The following is a 22,641-nucleotide window of genomic DNA, read 5'->3' as shown; positions in this document are numbered from 1 at the left end:
TCCCCTGGAAGAACACTCCGAGATCCTACCGACGGCCAAACCCTGCCCATGATCACAAAGGCCAGTCTCCCATTGATTCAAGGGCATTACCATAGAAGTTCTCCCTCATCAGTATTTCTGCTTGTGCATCCTTCTCTTCGGTGCACAAATATGCAGTTATTTCTCCCATCCTTAACCCCACCTCAACCCCATGTCTCCCATGGGCCTGTGTCTCTGCTCCACTTTATAGCAAAACTCCATGAAAGAGTTGTCCTTGCTCATAGCTATAATTCTCTTCTCCCTCATTCTCTGCTGAATCCACTTCAGTCACCCTCACTTGTCTTTTGAAACAAGCCTCTCATCAAGGTCATCAATGACCACCACTTTGCTAACCCAGTGGGCAAATCCCAGTCCTCATCTTATCTGATCCACCTGTAGCATTTGACACAGCCAATCACTTCCTCCTCCTCAAAGGCTTTTTGGCATTTGGCTTCCAGGATGCCTCACTCTGCTGGTTATCCTCCTACCTCTCTAGACACTGTGCTGCTTCCTCCTCATCTTCTCAGCCTCTGGATTTCCAAGTGCCCAACACCCAACCCTTGGGTCTCTTCCCTGTCTGCACTCGTTCTTTAGATACCTTCCAGCTTGTGGCTTTAAATACATCTATATACTGACCATGCTCACATGTATATCTCCAGCCAAGACTTTCTCATTGAATCCAGCCTACTGTATCAAACTGCCTCTCCAACATCTCCACCTGGATGCATCTCAAAGTGAACATGTGATCCCAGTGACAAACTTCTGATCAGCACAAACTCCTGATCTTCGACCCCAAAATTCAGTAAAAGGTTTCCAGCAGCTCTGGCCAAAAATCTCAGGTTCATCTTTGACTCCATGCTTTCCTTCATACCACATATCAAATCCATCAACAAATATGGCCAGTTCTATCAGAATCCATCCACTCCTCATCATCTTCACTGCTTCCACGCTGGTCCAAGCCACCATCTTCTGCTTACTGTCACCACCCCTGCCTCCCTGTGGTCCAAACTCACCCAGCAGCTTGAGTGAGCCTCTTACAAAGTCAATCACATCACACCTCTGCCCACACACACCTCTTACTGGCTTCTCTTCTCACACAGCATGATCTACAAGGCCCTACAGACCTGTGTCCCTCCCCTTGTGGCTCTGACCTCATCCCCTCTGCCCTCACTTGATCTTCTGGCCCAGTCACACTGGTCTCCTTGCTCTTCATTGAATATCCGGGAAAATGCTTGCCTCAGGGCATTTGCATCTGCTGTTCTGCCTGCCTGGAACCCTTGTTCTTAGATTTCTGCAGGGCTGGCTCCCCAGGTCTACATGCAAATGTCACCTTCTTAATCCCGATGTTTTGCTTTTAAGAAACCATTTCAGATATTGCTGGAGTTTCATGCTTGCCATTCAGCTGAGGGAAGCTGGAACATTTGAAAAATGTATTTTGCTGACAGCACTGGCTGGCACAGCTCTATAGGTCTCAGTCCCAGTGAGCTGCGTCGGGGAAAAGTACCCAGCAATCAATGAGTCGGGGCTTCAGGATCTACATATGAAGTCTGTAAGTAATATAACAAAAGTGATAGATTTAAAAATATTGCCGGGTAAGGTGGCTCAGGTGGAAGGAACACTTGAGGCCAAAAGTTTGAGACCAGCCTGGGAAACAAAGTGAGACCCCTGTCTCTACAAAAAATCACAAGGAAAAAAAAAAAAAAGCGGGGCTGGTGGCACATGCCTGTAGTCCCAGCTACTCAGGAGGCTGAGCTAGGAGGACTGCTTAGGCCCTGGAGGTCGAGACTGCAGTGAGCTATGATCACACCATTGCACTCCAGCCTGGGCAACAGAAAGAGACTTGTCTCAAAAAAATTAAAATATATGTGTGTGTGTGTGTGTGTGTGTGTGTGTGTGTGTGTGTGTGTGTGTCAGCACATGAAGGGATATGAATTTAAAAGCAGAAGAAAGTGCTGAAAGAGAAGTGGGCTCCTCTGGGAGATATTGTAGGGGCTTGGAATTGTTGCTTTTCCTTATTAGCTTTTCCGTGGGATTTAGTTTTATAACTATATGATAAAAATGAATTTTAAATATCTCCCTGTAGATTTAGATCTTACTGTAGCAGTCAGGACAAGGGGCAGACTCTAGGTCAAAGACATGCTGCTGGAACTTCTGTTAGAAGCAATCCCTCCAAAATTTTTAAAACCAACAGCACAGTCACTGCAAGTTCTTGTATTCACTGGGCACTTTTCAGATTAATGTCTCTAACTTTTCTTTCCTCATTTCTTAGACTGAACCTAAGGGCAGATCCTAGCAATATAATGAGATGATACCCGTTCATCCCTATGTAATGTATTATTCCTATAGCACATATTACAAATTGTTATAAATATTTCACATATTTTGGTACAGCCAATATAAAATGGAGAAAAAAGAGGCTGGGCGCAGTGGCTCAAGCCTGTAATCCCAGCACTTTGGGAGGCCAAGACGGGTGGATCACGAGGTCAGGAGATCGAGACCATCCTGGCTAACACTGTGAAACCCCGTCTCTACTAAAAAATACAAAAAACTAGCCGGGAGAGGTGGCGGGCGCCTGTAGTCCCAGCTACTCGGGAGGCTGAGGCAGGAGAATGGCGTGAACCCAGGAGGCGGAGCTTGCAGTGAGCTGAGATCCGGACACTGCACTCCAGCCGGGGCGACAGAGCGAGACTCCGTCTCAAAAAAAAAAAAAAAAAGGAGAAAAAAGAAAATTAGATGTACCCCATTAAAATAATTATATACCAAATATATTTTTTATTTCTTTCTTAAGTATTTTTTGTCTTATTTTATGTCTTATTTTCTTTCGTAAATACTTTATGTCTTATTCCCTCTGAAACCTAATGATAGGAAAGTGAAGAAGGAAATATAAACTACTTTTTAATTCCATTCTCTTCCTTGAGAGTAATTAAAATGAATAAAATTCATTATCTTTTCACTCTCTCACCCATATAATTGAACGTGAAATCTTCCTCTCAACTCAGTTTTAGTAGAATGCCAAATATGCAATAAACATACCAAAAAAATGCCATTAGAGTTCTACTAATTAAATCAATAAATGTGCAAATAAAATACCTTTTCCTTAAGCCCAGATGGCAAACAGCCTCAATGGAGAAGAAAATCTTCACTTAGAGCCTAACAATAGCTCTTTAATTTCTCCCTCTAAATCAGCAGTCCTCAACCTTTTTGGCACCAGGGACCAGTTTCATGGAAGACAATTTTTCCATGGATGAGGGGTTGCAGGGATGGTTTCGGGATAAAACTGTTCCACCTCAGATCATCAGGCATTAGATTCTCATAAGCAGGGGGCAACCTAGATCCCTCGTATGCACAATTCACAAAAGGGTTTGTGCTCCTATGAGAATCTAACGCTGCCGCTGATCTGACAGGAGGCGGAGCTCAGGCGGTAATGCTGGCTTGCTGGCTGCACACCTCCTGCTGTGCGGCCCAGTTCCTAACAGGCCAGCCCAGGGCTTGGGAACCTCTGCTCTAAATGATCCAGTTTCATTCGGAGAGAGTGATATTTCATATTTTATCTCTACTTACAATTTTTAAGTGTCAGTATATACTTCATAGAACAACTACAGCACTACAGGATGAGATACTCTAAAGTGAGGTAACAGAACAAACTGGAAGGTTTTATTTGTTTCAGTAAATTTAAATTAACCAAATAGTTGCCTTTTATGATCAGGCAGGCATTAATTTTTCAACATATTAATTCCTCCTTTACACAGTAAACAGATCCTGAGAAACGAAAAGTTAACCCTCAAATAGTACTAATGATCACAGTATAAATTATATTATGGAAGCTCAAAAACACCTGTAAAAAAGGCAAATTTACTACCCCCATTTCTGAGGAGCCTGAGAAACTAAGTTCCTTTCTTAAACGTGCACATAGCTCCCCAGCCCTGCCTCACATTCCTCCTTATCTGCCCAGCCAACTTGGTGACTATTTTCCTTATCTTGGGCTAGAAAAGCCAAACAAATACCCAGGAAGTTTTCCATCTTAGATTAAGATGAGATACTGCACAAGCTCAATGACACTGAGCCCAGGTCAAGCTCAATGTACATGAGATGCATGAAGCTGTTAACACCACAACAAAAGACAGGGATGAAGGGGCAGATCCCACTCCAAAGCGGATGGGAGAACACAGTGTGCAGACCCCAGGTGTCTGCAGGTGGCTCCTCTTCCAAGAACCTCAGTGAGTTGCATCAGCTACAGGTGTTCCCTAACTCCCCTCCCCACTGCCAGGGGCGTAGGCCTCCGTGCAGCAAGCTTGTTCTGTCTAGAGTAACCCCAGATGCTAGGTGTGCGGAGGAAATTGAAGCAGGGCTCAGAGCTATTTTGGGCTCTGGGACCTTGTATAATTTATGTGAGTGTAGGTCTCTTGGATGCATTGCCATGTGAGCTTTCTGGTTTAAGGGTTCTAATTCTTTTTTGTTGTTTGTTTGTAAAGACAGAGTCTCACTATGTTGCCCAGTCTCAAACTCCTCAAGCAATCCTTTACTTCATATTGGACAACCTCGGATTAGTGGCAAGAGAAAAGATGTTCTAACTACCTGTGATTACAGCATTATATAGAGGCAAGGGCTTGGCCACATCTTCCGCTTACCATGTGTGTGAACTTGAGCAACTTACCTAAGTCCCAGTTTCCTCATCTGCAAATTAGGGATGGTGGTAACCACCTGAAACCGCTGTGATGAATACAGTAGCAGCTTAATTATCAAGCATGATCGGAATAGGTATTTGTTTAATTCAAAAAGCTAATAAAAGTGGAGAACCAAGAGTGTAGATACATTCGCACCTTACAAATCTTTTTTTTTTTTTTCTTGAGACGGAGTCCCGCTCTGTTACCCAGGCTGGAGTGCAGTGGCTTGATCTCAGCTCACTACAAGCTCTGCCTCCCGGGTTCATGCCATTCTCCTGCCTTCCTGCCTCAGCCTCCCAAGTAGCTGGGACTACAGGCACCCGCCACCATGCTCGGCTAATTTTTTGTATTTTTAGTAGAGATGGGGTTTCACCATGTTAGCCAGGACGGTCTCGAACTCCTGACCTCGTGATCCGCCCACCTCAGCCTCCCAAAGTGCTGGGATTACAAGCCTGAGCCACCGCGCCCGGCCCCTACACATCTTGTTTTTAACTTAAAGTGTGCAAATATACCATCATTGGCCAACTTGATGTAGGGTTGGGACTTTCTTTGAGAATGGGTCTGCCAATCAGAATCCCATTGTGTCTATTTTATATAAACAGCACCCCTAATGCATCATCCATGAGTTCCAGTTCTGGTTTCTCCACAGGGAATAAAAATTGCAGACATATGCAAAGCCACCTGCAACCTTTCTACTTTGTAAATTTTCCAAAGCACTCAACTTGGTGTTCATATACATAACTCTCTTTTACTCATATTTCATGACCGTATATGATAGGCAAATGACACCATTTCATCTAAGTAAAAATGACACCAACACAATGAATCTTACCTAGAATTCAGCTCAATGGGGGAGGGCTGAAGTGCACAACAGAGTAGCCCCCAAGCTGCCCCAGACGGCAGTCAGATGGTCTCCAGAGCGCCAGACAGCCTGGTGAGTTAGCTCAGTGAACTCTAGCTAGGCAGCCTGCTACAGCATTTACTGTAGGGGGATTTATCATGTCATCTCTGTCTTCCTCATGCCTAGCACGGTGCCTGGGTGGTAGGTAGCTCCTTATAACCATGGGTGTTGCTATCATAGGAACTGCATATTTGTACAGTGTAAGGCTCTGAAGTTTAATGAGGAAAATGTTACCAACAGTGAGAAATCCCAGAAGAAAAGCATCCTCCTCCACAACGCAACTGTTGCCTGTCCAAATCCTTATTCACCAAACAAGCTACAAGACTAGGTTGAGAAAACACATACTTCTCCAAGGCACTCTTCTCAAGCCTTTCCGCCTCCTTCTTCTGCCAAGCTTTGTGCTTCTTGACACGAGTTTCCCACAAGGCTCTGATGACAGAAATGTCGAAGACAACCACTTTATGTCCCATTTTGGGAGCATGAAATTACCTATTTTAAAAAAATATATAGATATATCAGCTTGATACACAAACAGAAAACAGTTTTAACATAAACTTTAAAATGAAATATGAATGAATCACCTGGCTTAAGAAATGATGATATGTGTTACTACTTCAAGGATGACAGTTTGCTTTGTTTTTTTGTTTGTTTGTTTGGTTGGTTGGTTGGTTGGTTTTGGCTTGTTTGGTTGGTTGGGTTTTGTTTTGTTTTGTTTTGTTTTTATTGAGACAGTCTCACTCTGTTGCCCAGGCTGGAACGCAGTGCCACGATCATAGCTCCAACTGCAGCCTCAACCTCCTGGGCTCAAGCAATCTTCCTGCCTCAGCCTCCCAAGCAGCTGGGACTACAGGCTCACACCATCACACCCAACTAATTTTTAAATTTTTTGTAGAGACAGGGTCTTGCTCTATTCCCCAGGCTGGGAGGATGACAGTTTGCTAATGTTCTTAAGGTTTGACAGTACCTTGTGTAAATAAGTCATAGTTCAACACTCACCCTAGGGTCACCTTCTCTAGATGGTCACACTTGTCTCCCTAACCCTCAGATAGACTCTGGGCTCCCAAAGACCCCTGGGGATTCCTGAAACTTCATGGTTCCACATCCTACTGAATTCACTAGTATATGTACCTAATATTCTCAGTAGGTTGTTACATAATCAAGGATAAGTTAGATGAATTAATCACAAGGCACAGGCGCGTGCACACACACACGAACACAGGCATGTACACACATCCTCTCTCCTCTTTCAAGTAGAATGGAATATAACTTCTTAGTTGTATTTAAATTAAAAAAAAAAAGCTCACATAGGCAGTGTTACAATTGCTTTTCTAAAAGTCCCCTTTTGTTGGTAGAAATTTATTCTAGATATATTTAAGTGTTCTTTCCTTCCTGTTAGTATAGGACATGAGGCACATAACAGTGACTTCCTTCTGTAACCCATCACCTCAGTTCTTCCCCTCTGGGATTGCCTTTTCCATCCTCCTCCTGCCTTCTTTCCTCAGTCCAGCTGACGTAACTCATGTCTCTTCTCCAGGGTAGTCTCTGTGACCACCAGTCTCTGCCTCTCCTCCCCAATATCCCCAGCCCTCATCATCTGAGGCCACAGGCCAGCCACCATTAAGTTAAAAAAAAATGGCACTGAGCCCCACTGAGCACTCTGCCACCTAAGACTGACCACACAGCCTGGAGACATGTCCTCTGAGATTTCCCTGCAGATTGAACCTTCACAAACTGTTGATCTCTGTTTACCTGGTTTTCCAAGAGCAAGGGAAGTCAGATTTGGGTACATTTTGGCCATCACATCTCAGTGGGAATTTAGAGATGATTTAGTCTCTACTTTCAGTTTCACCAAATGAAACATGAAAGGCCCTGCAAAATTTTATGTCTCTATCCCTGGCACCTAGTATAGAGCCTTGCACATGGTAGGCCCTCCATAAATAATTGCGGAATGCATGAGTGAGTGAATGAATGAATGAGTAAATAAAAGATATTGCTTCACTCCCAGGACACTAAATGAGCTCTCTTTTTTTTTATTTTCCTACTTTATATTTACATTTTGTTTTAAGTAATTTGATCATTGCAAAAAAAATTATCAGCACAGAAAAATACCTTTCAGTGTCCATTCCACTAAGTTATACTTATGTCCCTTATCTAAGTAAAGTAACTTTCTAGATATTGTTTTGAAATTCCCTAACTGCAGCAGCAAAATCTTGCTAAATCCATGTCCTGATTTGCACAAACACAGATTGTCAGTTGCTAAATAGTAGGGTTGGTGAATACATTCTCCTCTAATTTCAGACACTTCTAAATAGCAGTCACGGATATGAAGCCAAATATTTAATCTTCTTTTCCTTTTTCTTTTTCTTTTTTTTTTTCGGACAGGGTATTATTTCCTGTTCCCTAGGCTGGAGGGCAGTGATCCAGGTGCAATCACTGCTCATTGCAGCCTCAACCTTGTGGGCTCAGGTGATCCTCCCATCTTAGCCTCCCAAGTAGCTGGAACCACAGTCGTGTGTCACCACACTTGGCTAATTTTTAAATTTTTTATAGAAGCGGGGCCTCACTACGTTACCCAGGCTGGTCTTAAACTCCTGGGCTCAAGTGATCCTCCTGCCTCAGCCTCCCAAAGTGTTGGGATCACAAGCACGAGCCACCATGCCTGGCCAAAATATTTAATCTTCTGACTCAAAAGTGTGCTCTCTATAAATGGCTTGTTCTTATGCCAATAGGAGTGGGAGAACTGGCTTATATGTGCAGCTGAACATATGAACATGTACAATTTTACTCTAAAGAGCTGACAATGCAGACCTAATTCATTCCCTTCTTTCCTTTGATTTCTGATGTCTGAGACTGCCTTTGTTTGTTGTTGTTTGGTTGGTTGGTTTTTTTTTGTTTGTTTGTTTTGTTTTTCCTGAGACAGGGTCGCACTCTGCTGCCCAGGCTAGAATGCAGTGACACTATCACGGTTCACTGCAGCCTCAACCCCCCAGGCTCAAGCATTCCTCCTACCTCCACCTCCCAAGTAGCTGGGACTATAGACATGTGCCACTATGCCCAGATAATTTTTGCATGTTTATAGAGATGGTGGTCCCACTATGTTGCCCAGACTGGTCTCAAACTCCTGGGCTTAAGCAATCCACCCACCCAGGCCTCCCAAAGTGCTGGGATTACAGGCATGAGACATTCTGCCCAATCTGAGACTGCCTTTGTCTCCTTTAGAATTGTTTTACCTAAAGGAGGTCAGGCACAGTGGTTCACACCTGTAATCCCAGTACTTTGGGAGGCAGAGGTGGGTGGATCATGAGGTCAGGAGTTCGAGACCACCCTGGCCAACATGGTGAAACCCCATCTCTACTAAAAATTACAAAAATTAGCTGGGTGTGGTGGTGCGCACCTATAGTCCCAGCTACTCGGAAGGCTGAGGCAGAAGAATCACTTGAACCTGGGAGGCGGAGGTTGCAGTGAGCCGACATCATGCCAGTGCACTCCAGCCTGGGAGACAGAGTGAGACTCCATCTAAAAAAAAAAAAAAAAACAATTGTTTTACCTAAAGGAGATTTTGACAAAAGTTAAAATGATGCACAAGTTTTGTGTGTACATGTGTTGTCTTATCTTGGGTAAATATAAAGGAGAATTGTTAGGTTATATGGTAACTCTATAGTTAACCTTTCTGTGAACTGTCAGACTGTTTTCCAAAGCAGCTACATCATTTTACATTCCCACCAGCAGTGTATGAAGATTCCTGTCTCTCCACATCCTCACCAACACTTATTATTATCTGTCATTTTTATTATAGCCATCCTAGTAGGTGTGAAGAGGTATCTTGTTACTTTGATTTGCATTTTCCTGATGACAAATGATGTTGAGCATATTTTCATATGCTTATTAGGCATTTATATATCTTCTTTGGAGAAACGTCTATTCAGATCCTTTCCGCTTTTTTAATTGGGTTAATTGGTCTTTTTATTTATTGTTAAGTTGCAGTAGTACTTTATATATTCCAGATACAGGTCCCTTACCAGGTATATAATTTGCAAAAAAATGTCTTCTATTTTGTGAGTTGCTTTTCACTTTAATTCCATATTAACCTAACTATATGCTTATAGTTGATGTGAGATTTTGTAGACAGACTATTGCTGGATCATTTATTTAACCAATTCTTACTATCTGTCTTTTAATTGATGTATGTATGCCATTTATATTTAATATAATTACTTGTATGTCTGGATTTAAATCTGTCATTTTATTACTTTTTTCCTATTTGATCCCTCTTTTGTTTTCCTCTTTTACACTTTCCTGCCTTCTTTTTTCTGAACAGTTTTTAGTATTCCATTTTATTTTCTCTATTATATATTTTACTACGTCTCTTTGGGTAGTTTTTTCTCTTGTTTTATGGTTGCCCTAAGAATTATTATACATACTTACTTTTTCATAGTCCACTTAGAAACAGTATTTTACCACTTCAAGTGAGATGTAAAAATCTTACCACCATATAGGTCCTCCAACATTCCCACCTTTATGTTGCAGTTGTCTTACATATTATGTCAATCAGTGTTATATTTTTGGCTGCCAATCATCAAATTTAAAGAACTCGTGAGGAAAAAACTAGTCCATTATATTTATCTTGATATTTATATGTTGCTGTTCCTTCCTTCCTGCTGTTCAAGTTTACCTCTGTTATCATTTCCCTTCTATCTAAAAACTTGCCTTAACAATTATTTTAGAGAAAATATGCTGACATATTTTATTTTCCTTCAACTGAGGATGTCTTTTTCTTACCTCCATTCATAAATATTATTTTTGCTGGATATAGAATTTGAAAGCAATCTTTTCTATTAATCAGCACCTTTAGAATGTTGTGCCACTTTCTTCTGGCATCCATAGTTTCTGATTAGAAATCTGAAATAATTTGAATCACACTTTCCTATAGGGGATGCATCATTTTTCTCTTGCTACTTTCTTTCTTTTTTTTTCTCTTTCCCCCTCCAGAGACAAGATCTCACTCTGTCACCCAGGCTGGAGTGCAGTGACGCCATCACAACTCACTGCAGCCTCAACCTCCTAGGCTCAAACAATTCTCCTTTCTCAGCCTCTCAGGTAGCTGGAAACACAGGGATGCACCACCAAGTGCGGCTAACTTAGAAAAATTTTTTTTTGCAGCAATGAGGTCTCACTGTGTTGCCCAGGCTGGTCTCAAACTCCTGGGCACAAGTCATTCTCCCACCTCAACCTCCCAAAATGCTGGGATGACAGGCATGAGCCACTGCGCCTGGCAAAATTTTTCTGTCTTTTAGTTTCCTCAGGTTAATTATTATATCTGGGCATGGATTTTAGGGGGGGGATTATCCTGATTTGGATTCGTTTAGCCTTTTTAATCACTTGATTTATATCTTTTGCCAAATTTGGGGATTTTCAGCCATTATTTCTTGGAATTTTTTTTCTGCATTACACTCTTTCTCCTCTCCTTCTGGAATTCTGATAACACAAATATTAGACTTTTCAGTATTGTTCCATAGATTCTTGAGGGCTTGTTCATTTTAGATAAATCTTTTCTTCTCTTTTATTTTCAGATTGGTAATACTCAGTAATCTACCTTTAAGTTTCCTGGCTCTTCCCTATGCCATCTCCATTATGCTTGTGAGCCTATCCAGTATTTTATTTCAATTATTGTCTATTTTATTTCTAAAATTTCCAATGAGTTATTTATATCTTCTGTTTCTGTGTTGATATTTTTCTGTCTTTCCATTCATATCCCAGGGCTGAGGGAGTGTATCCAAGGAAGGACCAACTTGTAAGGGGTTCAGCCCATCAGATAGCAGGTAAGTTCTCCGGTTTCGGCAGGCTAGTCTGGAGTTGCTGGGCAACTAATAGAAGACCCCCTCAAGTGCAGGTAGAAACAGCTAATCAGCAACTGGTGGCATGGGCATGTGATGGAAGTCCAGGTGTTAGAAGGGACTGATGGCCTTCAGAGTGTGTGGACCACACAGGCACTTGCAGAAGGCGTGGCAGGTTGGCATGTGACCCTCAGGGCCACAGGCAGCTGCGTGCAGGTAATATGGAGGCTTACGAAGAAAGTCGAAATACAAGAGCAGGCAGGAGGTCTTCAGAGCAGGTGGGCTGCACAAGGGCTCTGTTTTCTGGCTCCAGAGAGCTGTAGAAAGGTGACTGCAAGGCCAAGGATGCAAAGTCGCAAAGGGACTGTTCTGAGCCCATGCTTGGGACAGGTTCCGATGGATATTCTCACATGCACACTGCTGATCCCCAGCCCACGCTAAAAAAAGGCAGGAAGTCTTGTCCCTCCAGTGCCTTCTACTGAGAAAGCATAGCACTGCGCTCACTTTAAAGTACCAATATTTAAAGGAATGCCATTGTAAAACACAGGGTATATTTATTGAGTGGCGCATTCAAAGCTGAGAGGCAGTAAGTTGATAACTGACACCGTAGGTAACCAATTTGGTTGAGTTCAGACCTCAAATTCCAACCTGCCTTCTGTGGGTTGTGATCCCCATGTCAGGTCCGTTTTCAGTCTTCGTGGTGCTATTCAGCTATGTTCCGTGTGCGACACCCAGTGGCCAGTCTCGGCGTGGCTGAAGGTCTATCCCCGCGTTCAGGTCTAACATCTTTGGCGTGCTTAGGGTCAGATCCACGCATGCGCAACTCGGGGAGGAGCCCAGGAACAAACTTACGGAGCTGTTTTCTCCAAATTCCTCCCTGTCTGTGATCTCCCTAGTCCTTTCCAGATCGCTGGGCTCCCTTTTTCGGTCCTCTGGCCAAAAAGTTGGTGTTGTAGTTACCCTGCTCTGCCGTGCACTTCCTACAACTGCACCCACAGTCGCGGCCAAGCAGCGAAGATTTAAGAGAGTAAGAAAGCGTTAGGGTTTGTTCCACTCTCTTGGGCTACAGCTCCTCTAGTCAGAAAAGGAAGGTTCCCTGCATGTCTCACTTTATATGAAACCTAAAAAAGTTGAACTCGTAGAAGTAGAGTGTAGAAAGAGTTTAGGGCCGCGGAGGAAGGGAATGGGGAGTTACTAGTCAAAAGGTACAGTTTCAGATAGGTAGGAGGAATGTTTTGAAATCTATTGCATAGCTGAACGACTATAGTCAATAATAATGTATTGCATATTTCAAAAATCACTAAAATGCTAAATTTCAAATGTCTACCGTAAAAACGATAGGTAAAAGAAGTGCATTTAATTTTTCTTTTACCACTTTTCTTACTCTGTTATCTTCAGCTCAGGAGTATCTAACCTGCAAAGATCTTACTTAATTAAGGCTTCAACTTTCGACTTTAAAGTCTCCATAAAGGAACACTACGCATCAGTCTGAAAATAAAAAGATCAAAGTCCACAGCCAGTAGTGAAGAAACACTAAAAAGAGAATCAATCAGCCTAGCTTTTGGAGGAAATATCTGTACAGATCCCAAGTCTATACATAAACCAAAAAAGCCAAAGTAAAGTTAACTGCATTTGAGCAGTGTGGGCAGCCCTGCCAGCCAGAGTAACTGAAGCTAGAAGAATTACTCCCTATACACAGGGCTCGTGTTCTCTAGATCAACCAGACACATCACAGACTCTGTTGTTGAGGTTCTTTCATTTTCTTAGGCCAGTTAGCTCTTGGCAAGTAGCCAGAGCTGTACATTAACTGCTCCCACATCTTAAAAATCATTGCTTATTAATTTCTATGCATTAACTTAGATAAATGTAATTCTAGTTCCCATCTTAGAGGAATGGTCTCTTCTTGATGCCTTTGTGTTCTAAATATTTTATCATGTCAACAAAAAATGGCTTAATCATCTTTGATAAATTCCTGGAATTCTGAAATTTAATTACCAAAGGCCCTGACATATTTTTAAGTAGTTATACGTCATTACTACTCTCAGTATTTTGGTGGGAAAGAGTATATCCTGTCTATCATCTAACCATGTTCACCGTTTTCCCTGTGTTTTAAAAAGCAGGAAAAGAGGTTCTCTTATACAATTAAGGGGGCTTTTAATGTGCCAGGATTTAAATCTGCATCTTACCTATAAGATGAAGTTTTGTTTGCAAACATGTATAATGAAAACTGGAAACTCTAAGAACAGTAGGTGATGACCACATTTGCTAGAGATTTACATGTGATGTCCAGAGGTGCTGGGAAGCTATGAAATACAAGGTTCTAAGTGCCAGGTCCAGCCCAGCCCCTGGCATCCCATGTAGGACAGGGCTGAGTCCAGACCTCTCTAGACAACGGGACAAATTTTACCTTAACCTAGAAGGTAGTAGTTCATGGGTGGATGCTGAGACTGGGAAAGTAGTTTCAAGTGAGAGTCTGTATGTCAGTCCAGGGTAAGTAGGAGATGCTCCATCCAGGGGAGAAGCCACATTGGGGAGCCACAGGATAAAGTTGTCAGGGACAGACACAGGTACCAGTCCCTCAGCAGCTCAGGGGCGAGATCTCCTAGCAAATTTACAAAGTTAATGTCTTCTTTGTAGAATAAACCCTAGTCAACACAGTCTTTCAGGCAGAGACATAGAATATAATGTCCTAAGCATTGACTTTCTCTAGGACTATAGAAATGTCATCATCATATACTATACCAACACAGAAAAGGGAAAAATTAACCTCTATGGGATCCAGTCAGCAGACCCTCAATACAAACAAAGCAAATAGGAAACTTTACAACCAAGTGGATTCTACAAAGCAACCTAAGTGCCAAGCTTCAGCCTGGACCCCTCATTGAATTTGGCAACAAAGTGTCATGGTTCCAAGACAGCATCTGATTCCGGTTCCCTGCTATGGGTCTGTTTGTGTGGTTATAGCAGAATTATGAGAACAAGCCTCCCTCCATTTGGGCTACACTGTCCACAGTCACGGAGCATCTTCCAAAGAAGAAAATGCCTGCAATGATGAGACAGGAGAACAGTGGCATCTCTCACCCAAAGGAAAGAACATTGGGGCCACAGAGTGTCATCAGCCATGTTCCTCTCCAGTCCAAGGGCTCCCAGATACTTAGTGTTCCAGCTCCTGAGTGAAAATGCTAACCATCAGCACACTCTCAAAGGTTGGATTAAGGAAAATAATGCCTGGAAAATCTTTTGCTTTAGTGCGGGGCTCAGAAAACTTGATGGTAAATAATTGAGGTTTTGCAGGCCAACAAGCAAAATTGAAGATACATGTAGGTGTTTACATAACAAAAGAGAACACTCTGGCGAGCCTCTCCCTGCTTGCATCCAGAGAACCATCCAGAGTTGTGAGCATGTTTGATGTCCAGCTGCTGCTTTCCAAAAACATCCTCAGAACAAGAGGGACTAGCCCAAGAGGGAAAGGCCTAGCAGGTATGGTGAAAGAGGGGCAGGGGGCTGGGCGTGGCGGCTCACACCTGTAATCACAGCACTTTGGGAGGCTGAGGCAGGTGAATTGCTTAAGCTCAGGAGTTTGAGAGCAGCCTGGGCAACATGGCAAAACCCTGTCTCTACCAAAAATAAAAAATAAAATAAATAAATAAAATAGCTGGGCGGTGGCATGCATCTGTGGTCCCAGCTACTAAGGAGGCTGACATGAGAGGATCACTTGAGCCTGTGAGGTGGAGGTTGCAGTGAGCTGAGATTGCACCAGTGCACTCCAGCCTGGGTCTCAAAAAAACAAAAAGAGAGGGGAGAGGTTGGCAGGGGAAGGGGCCAGAGGGTGAGCCTGCTACAATCCATTTCTCTCTCTGCCCCAGTATCACCCAGACAGGTGCCTGTGTGTCCTTCTCTCCTCCAGTCATCACAAGTTGGACAGCTGGCTGGAGGCAGGGTGACCTACTAAGTCACCAGCTCCTGAACTGAGATTCCATTGCTTGGAGGCTGGCAGTTGCTAACAATAGAGTCTCCAATGTGTAGAAGGCAACCAGGGTTGGCTCTGGCCTGCAGCAAGGTACAGCTGGCCAGGTGGACAGATGCTGAGAGCAGCAGGGGAATAGAGACAGAAGAAAATACTCCAGATGCTCCAGCAGTGCCCACATTCCATATGCAAACAGGTGCCAGGCCTGCAGGTTATAGTTCACTGATCCTAGCTTTAGTGGACAATAAAATGTAAAATATTTTGTTTTGGTGGATGTGATGGTTTTAAACTATACCCACAAAGTCTTTCACATTCTTCCCTTTAAAAAGGTAGAACTTAATTCCTCTCCTCTTGAGCACAGGCTAGACTTAGTGACTCACTTCTAATGACTAGAATGTGGTAAACATAATGGTGTGTGGCTTCTGAGTCTAGGTCTTCACTCTCTTTCAGATCACTTACTCTAGGAAGTCAGCTGCCATGTCATGATGATGCTCAAGCAGCCTTGTGGAAAAGCTTCACGAGGAGAGGAACTGAGGCCTCCTGTCAACAGCCATGAGAGGGGGCAGTCTTTAAAGCAGATCTTCCAGCCCCGGTCAGTCCTTCAGATGACGGCAGCCCCTGTGGACATCTTGACCACAACTTCATGAGACCCTAAGCCAGAAACATTCAGCTAAAATGCCCCAGATTTCTGACTCTCAGAAACTGTGAGATAATAAATGTTTGTTATTCTAAACTGTTATGCCTGGGGGTAACTTGTTATGCAGCAATAAATAACCAAGACAGTGGATTTTATAAGACACTTATAAAATCAGTCTTAACTTCTGGTGCCATCTGGTGTCCATGTTCAGCTGCCTCCTTGAATATGCCCTTGGATATCTCACACATATCTGAAAGAAACATGATGTTCTCCAAACTTGCTCCTTTAGAGTCTGTCCATCCTGGGCCTCCCTTAATTCCACACCTCAGGAATGACTCCATCATAATCTAGAAGATCTAGAAGTTAATTCTTTTTTTTTTTTTTTTTTTTTGAGATGAAGTCTCACTCTGTCACCCAGGCTGGAGTTCAGTGGCACAATCTCAGCTCACTGCAAACTTCACTTCCTAGGTTCAAGCAATTCTCCTTCCTCAGCCTCCTGAGTAGCTGGGATTACAGGCACAAGCCACCATATCTGGCTACTTTTTGTATTTTTAGTAGAGATGGGGTTTCACCATGTTGACCAGGCTGGTGTTGAACTCCTGACCTCAGGTGATCCGCCTGCCTCGGCATCCGAAAGTGCTGGGATTACAGGTATGAGCTACCACGCTCAGCCAGAAGTCACTTCTTTTGCTTTGTTTCCTCACTCTGCCCACCCACTATGCAGACAGCATGCACACACATGCACACGTGCACACACACACGTTCATCCACACATCCTGTTATCACCTGCGTCTTAGAGGGCATGCATTTCTCACCACCAACTAGTGTCACGCCTTGCCTCAGCTGGGGAAAGGCCTCCTAACTGGTCTCCTGGCTTCCCAATCAACTCCATCCAAACCATCTTCTACTCAATAGTGAGAGTCACTTTCCAATGAGAACTGGATCATGCCACCATCTGGCACAAATCTCCCCGAGGCCTGCCTTTGAAATGACAATGAGATCCCAGCTTTCCACAGAGGCAGTGAGCCCCTGGCATGGTCTGCCCTCGGCCAGCCCATCCCGCCTCACACTTCTGCTCCCCTCCTCAGTGCTTGTCCACCCCTTGCCTCTTCCCCTCCAGAGCTCAGCACACACTGCTCCCTCAGCCTAGAACATTCCTCCCCAAGTCACATGGCTTCCTCCCCACACCCCTGGAACCTACCTTAAATGTTTCTCCTGTCTGGCCTTCCTGGCCTCCTCATCTAAAGTAAACCTGCCTGTTATTTTATTTCTCAGTCTACTGTTTATTTACATCACAACACTTAATGCAAGTTAAAGTATTTGATTCATTATATTTTATCTGTCCATGGACCAAGCCATAGACGAGCCACAGTTTACTGACAGGAGCAGCCACCTGGGAGTCCCCAGACTTGGGTTCATAGCCTGGTCCCCATGAGTTCAGCTGAGCAGGTCATATTGTAGCATATGATGGGAACTGGAGGGGCCTCTCCATCATCTTGTCCAAGCCCCTGCAGAGAGAGTTGTGCTATGGCCATCAAATGAGGGGTTTTGAGTAGTCCAAGGGCTACAGATGCCAGTCTCCTGCTTCTGAACCTCAACACAGAAACTGTGTGTACTGAGCCAGCGTACTTAGTGTGTATTTCTGTTTTTCAATGCCTAGGAACCCTAAGTGACATTTATGGGTGCTCATAAAATGCAGACAGACAGAAGCTTTGTTCATGCCTCCGAGTTCCCAATCTAGAGAGGAGAGCATCAAAGGATATCTTTCAGCACAGCACGTTCATTAGACAACAGAGGCTGAACCAACCCCTGTAGGAGCCAAAAGAGAAAGGGTAGGGGAAGGGGTGGGGAGAGTCCTGCCGGGACCTTGAGGAAGGGGAAAGGGCTAACAGTGCAGGTTTGACTGAATAACTTTCCACGCCCCACTCCCCAACCCAGTTATATCAGAACCATTTTACAGAGCCATCCACTTTACAGAGCCATCCACTTGACAGAGTCATCCACTTTACAGAGTCATCCACTCTACAGAGCTATCTGCTTTCCAGAGCCAGAGGGCATGACTGGAAAAACATGTCCCCTGGCACCAGGGCAGTAGTCTCCACTCAGAAGTCATATGCTAGGGGGAGGGGGGGCTTTCCAGGCATCTAGTCCTCTCCCTTCTTGTCAAATGACACCGGGTTGCTGGATAGGAGGTATAGAGTGGGTGCAGGGTTAACCCCTCAGAGCATCCTAAGAAGGATCTGGGGGAGTCTGGGAGGAGACTCAACAAAGTCTGGGAGGAGACTCACCTTATCATGCAGGTGCCAAGCCATTCTTGGTGCTCCCTCTGTGAGGCTGGGAGGGGGACAGGAGCAAGGGATGGAGCAGGAGAGGAGGACAAAGCTAATGCCAGAGGTCACCTGAACCAGCCATGCAGAGAGAGGCTCTCTTCTCCACACCTGCCTCTCAGAACTCCCCTCCACGGCACCCTTCCAGGTGTGTCATCAATGTGAGGAAAACCTCTATCATCAGCCTTGCTGCATCCAAGAGAACAACTATAACCTAAGGGAATTTCTGGGGGCACCAAGATACAATGGGCAATAATATGACAACCAAGGATCTTTGGTGACTCACAAATTGCATTCTGTCCTCACATAAGGCCACTGCCTGGACACCAGGGTTGGAATGAACGAATGAGTTTTCTGATAGAAATGGAGGTAAATAGGAGCTAAATAGTCAAGTAAGGTCAGTATAGTCAGCCAAATCCTGAATTAAATGACATTTATGCCACATGATCACAGTTTCCCTGGGGACATCTGATTAATTTTATTGTAATTTGTTAAGCTAGAAAATTCAGCCAGGGGAGACAGAGGGTTCAAACGGGATTAAGAGGGCAGTTCCACGGCCAAGTTGCCTGGGCTGGAGCCCTGCCTACCTACTCTCTGGCTACACGTCCCTGAGAACACGGCCTAACCTCTCTGAGCCTGATGTTCTCCTGTGGACGTGATGGAGCAAACAGCGCTGAGCTCACAAGTTGGCGAGAACATCGTGTAGGATCATTGTGTCAAGGGCTTAAGACAGTACCTGGCACCTAGTTAGGTCAAAAAAAGGCTCAATCACTTAAAGTAAAAAGAAAGGAAACTAAGAATCGCTGTCACCAATTAAACATAAGACAAAAACAAGAGGTATGTGAGCATCCGAGGATTTTTCTCCACCTGGCATGATTAGCAGAGGTTCTTTGGGTGAATAACGGGTGAACTCCCCAGTCCCTGAGTTCTGGGAGAGGGTTTGGTCCAGCAGAAGAGCTAGCAACAGGGCAGAGCCGCTAACAAGCCAGACAATTTCTCCTCCTTTGGGTCTCCAGTCACTTTCCGCCCTTGCCTCACGCCTGTCCCAACCCCAAACCAGGGGGCGTGAGACGCTGGGAGAAAAGACTTCCCCGCCAGGGCCATGTGTCAGTCATACCATTCAGGGCACAAACAAAGTTGATTTATCTCCCCTGGACAGCTCTTTGGACCAGAAAGCTTTGGGCTCAGCCTTGGACGCCGGGGCAGTACCCGCAGGGGAACTGCTAACCCGGAGCAAGATTCACTCGCAGGGACACCCGCCTCTCCACGATCTCTCCTTTCTCGCCATCCCACCATAGTTCTGGACCTCAGATACCGGTCGATGCCTAAGCCCCAGCCGCTGTCTGGTTAGGGACGTTTACCCCTGTTGCTCCCGCCGACTGCAGGTCACCAAGGCACGAATGAAGGTGTAAACAACTGAGCGCCCAGGGCACCGGCCGCCCGCCCGCATCCTCCCACGGGGAGCGCAAGCCCCCTGCTCCCGCCCCGCCGGCCACCTCGACGCCCAGCGCTTACCTGCCCCGAGGGGCGGGCACTGACAGTCGCGGCCTGCCCGCCGCGGCTGTTTACACCACAGAGGCTGTTTACAGCCGCTGAGCAGCACGGCCGAGCCGGAAGAAGCCTCCCGTGCCTGTGCGCTAACAGGCTATATTTGTAGGCGGATAATATGATCTGGAGGACATGTGCTAATCAACTATCTATCTATTCTATGTGACTCAGCCCAGCCTGAGACAAAACAGACTTCGTAGGGGAGGGCTTGGCACCCTGCACGCTGCAGCCGGCCAGCGCGAGCCCCGGCCCCGGGACTATCTGCAGCCTCCTACCCGGGGCCAGACCTTTTCACATTGGAGATCCCAGAGGGTGTGGAATGGAAGGGAGCGGGTTCCCAGGGCTCAGCACACTAAACTGCGAACCAAGCCAGAAGCAGGCTTTGAAAGCCATATGACCAAGGGAATGTAAAAGTGTTTTCCATGTTGGAAGCAGCAGACATTCAAGGTCTCAATTTCACCGTTATATTTTATATTTTTAATTTCCTAAAATGTATGTGAGCTTAGATTCTCTTTAGATAGTTCACTTTTTTTTTTTTTTTTTTTTGAGAAGGAGTCTCGCTCTGTCACCCAGGCTGGAGTGCAGTGGCCAGATCTCAGCTCACTGCAAACTCCGCCTCCCGGGTTTACGCCATTCTCCTGCCTCAGCCTCCCGAGTAGCTGGGACTACAGGCGCCCGCCACCTCGCCCGGCTAGTTTTTTGTATTTTTTTAGTAGAGACGGGGTTTCACCGTGTTAGCCAGGATGGTCTCGATCTCCTGACCTCGTGATCCGCCCGCCTCGGCCTCCCAAAGTGCTGGGATTACAGGCTTGAGCCACCGTGCCCGGCCTAGATAGTTTACTAATTGGGCAAATATGTTTTGCTGATAGCCGACATCGTGAAAATATGACAAGTTAATAATCAGTAATCAAGTCCCTTGCTGCTCCCAGGAGTCCATGTGACCCCTTCCTGACCCTTAATGGCAATGGCTCCTCATATCCCTTAGCCTAAAACTGAAAAATACCTTTTGTGCGATATATATGTCATACTTAATTTTCTTTTTCTTTCTTTTTTTTTTTTTTTGAGAGGAGTCTCCCTCTGTCGCCCAGGCTGGAGTGCAGTGGTGCGATCTCAGCTCTCTGCAACCTCTGCCTCCCAGATTCAAGCGGTTCTCCTGCCTCAGCCTCCCCAGTAGCTGGGATTACAGGTGCCTGACACCACGCCCAGCTAATTTTTGTAGAGACGGGGTTTCACCATGTTGGCCAGGCTGGTCTAGAATTCCTGATCTCAGGTGATCCCGCCCGCGGGTCTCCTGAAGTGCTGGGATTATAGGTGTGAGCCACCGTGCCCAGCCTTTTGAAAATAATGCTTTTTGGCGGGGCACGGTGGCTCACGCCTGTAATCCCAACACTTTGGGAGGCCGACACAGGCGGATCACCTGAGGTCGGGAGTTTGAGACCAGCCTGGCCAACATGGAGAAACCCCCTCTCTACTAAAAATACAAAATTAGCTGGGCGTAGTGGCAGGCGCCTGTAATCCCAGCTACTGGGGAGGCTGAGGCAGGAGAATCACTTGAACCCAGGAGGCGGAGGTTGCAGTGAGCCAAGATCGCACCATTGCACTCCAGCCTAAGCAACAAGAGCGAAATTCTGTCTCAAAAAAAATAAAAAAAAAGGACTTTTATCTGAGAAATGCAAGGTTTTTTTCATTATCAGGCCCAAGGAGACGTTAAAATGAAACTGCACTCATGCCCTACTCCCCTCTTTGAGCTATGTCTTCATCTCTTGAAATTGCTTGCTATTGTCACAAGGAGCTGTAAATTAAAATAAGAGCAACACACCAGACACTATAACCCACATCCTATAGCTGAAGGATGTATAGCCAATCACTAATCAATGTTATTTCTGTAAACCAATGAAAATTCCTATCAAATAACTTTATATCAATCCTTCTCTGTCTCCTTCTTTTACTTTTAAAAATCCACTCATTGAGCAACTGTATGCCAATAAATTGGAAAGTCTAGAAGAAATGAACAAACTTCTAGGTACATACAACCTACAAAGATTGAATCAGGAAGAAATTCAAAACCTGAACAGATCAATAACAAGTAACAAGATCAAGGTTGTAATAAAAAGTCTCCCAGTAAAGAAATGCCCAGAACCTGATGGCTTCACTGCTGAATTCTAGCAAACATTTGAAGAACTAATACCAATCCTACCCAAACTATTCCAGAAAATAGAGGAGGAAGGACTATTTGCAAACTCATTCTATAGGCCAGTATTACCCGATACCAAAACCAGAGAAAGACACATTAAAAAAAAAAAAAGAAAACTACAGGTCAAAATTCATCTCTGATGAATATTGATGCAAAATCTTCAACAAAATACTAGCAAGCCGAATTCAGCAATACATTAGAAAGATCATTCATCATGACCAAGTGGAATTTATCCCTGGGATACAAGGATAGTTCCAACATACACAAATCAATTGACACGATATATCAGATCAACAGAATGAAGGATAAAAATCATGATCGCCGGGCGCGGTGGCTCAAGCCTGTAATCCCAGCACTTTGGGAGGCCAAGACGGGTGGATCATGAGGTCAGGAGATCGAGAGCATCCTGGGTAACACGGTGAAACCCCGTCTCTACTAAAAAAATACAAAAAAACTAGCTGGGCGTGGTGGCAGGCGCCTGTAGTCCCAGCTACTCCGGAGGCTGAGGCAGGAGAATGGCGTAAACCCGGGAGGTGGAGCTTGCAGTGAGC

General features: G+C 44.7%; 1 protein-coding gene across 2 annotated transcripts in view; it reads right to left on the bottom strand.

Moving 5' to 3' along the window:
* LRRC2 (leucine rich repeat containing 2) overlaps positions 1-20,065 on the bottom strand; it is a 54,980-nt gene extending 34,915 nt beyond the window's left edge. The window contains exons 1-3 of one of the 2 annotated variants that reach the window (XM_017855765.1): positions 19,864-20,028; positions 15,844-16,035; positions 5,929-6,072 (exon numbers count right to left, since the gene is read on the bottom strand). In XM_017855765.1, coding sequence (XP_017711254.1) covers positions 5,929-6,053 — 125 coding nt within the window. In that variant the 5' untranslated portion in view covers positions 6,054-6,072; positions 15,844-16,035; positions 19,864-20,028. Of the gene's footprint in view, positions 1-5,928; positions 6,073-15,843; positions 16,036-19,863 lie in introns of both variants that reach the window. The other variant, XM_017855764.1, reaches the window with a different exon arrangement.
* Between the last annotated feature and the right edge of the window lie 2,576 nt (positions 20,066-22,641).

The sequence above is a fragment of the Rhinopithecus bieti genome, unplaced genomic scaffold (genome assembly GCF_001698545.2).
Source record: "Rhinopithecus bieti isolate Rb0 unplaced genomic scaffold, ASM169854v2 scaffold_39746, whole genome shotgun sequence".
In the NCBI taxonomy this organism is placed as follows: Eukaryota; Metazoa; Chordata; class Mammalia; order Primates; family Cercopithecidae; genus Rhinopithecus; species Rhinopithecus bieti.
Note: the sequence above shows the minus strand (reverse complement) of the source record. Positions and strands in the feature narration are given on the sequence as shown.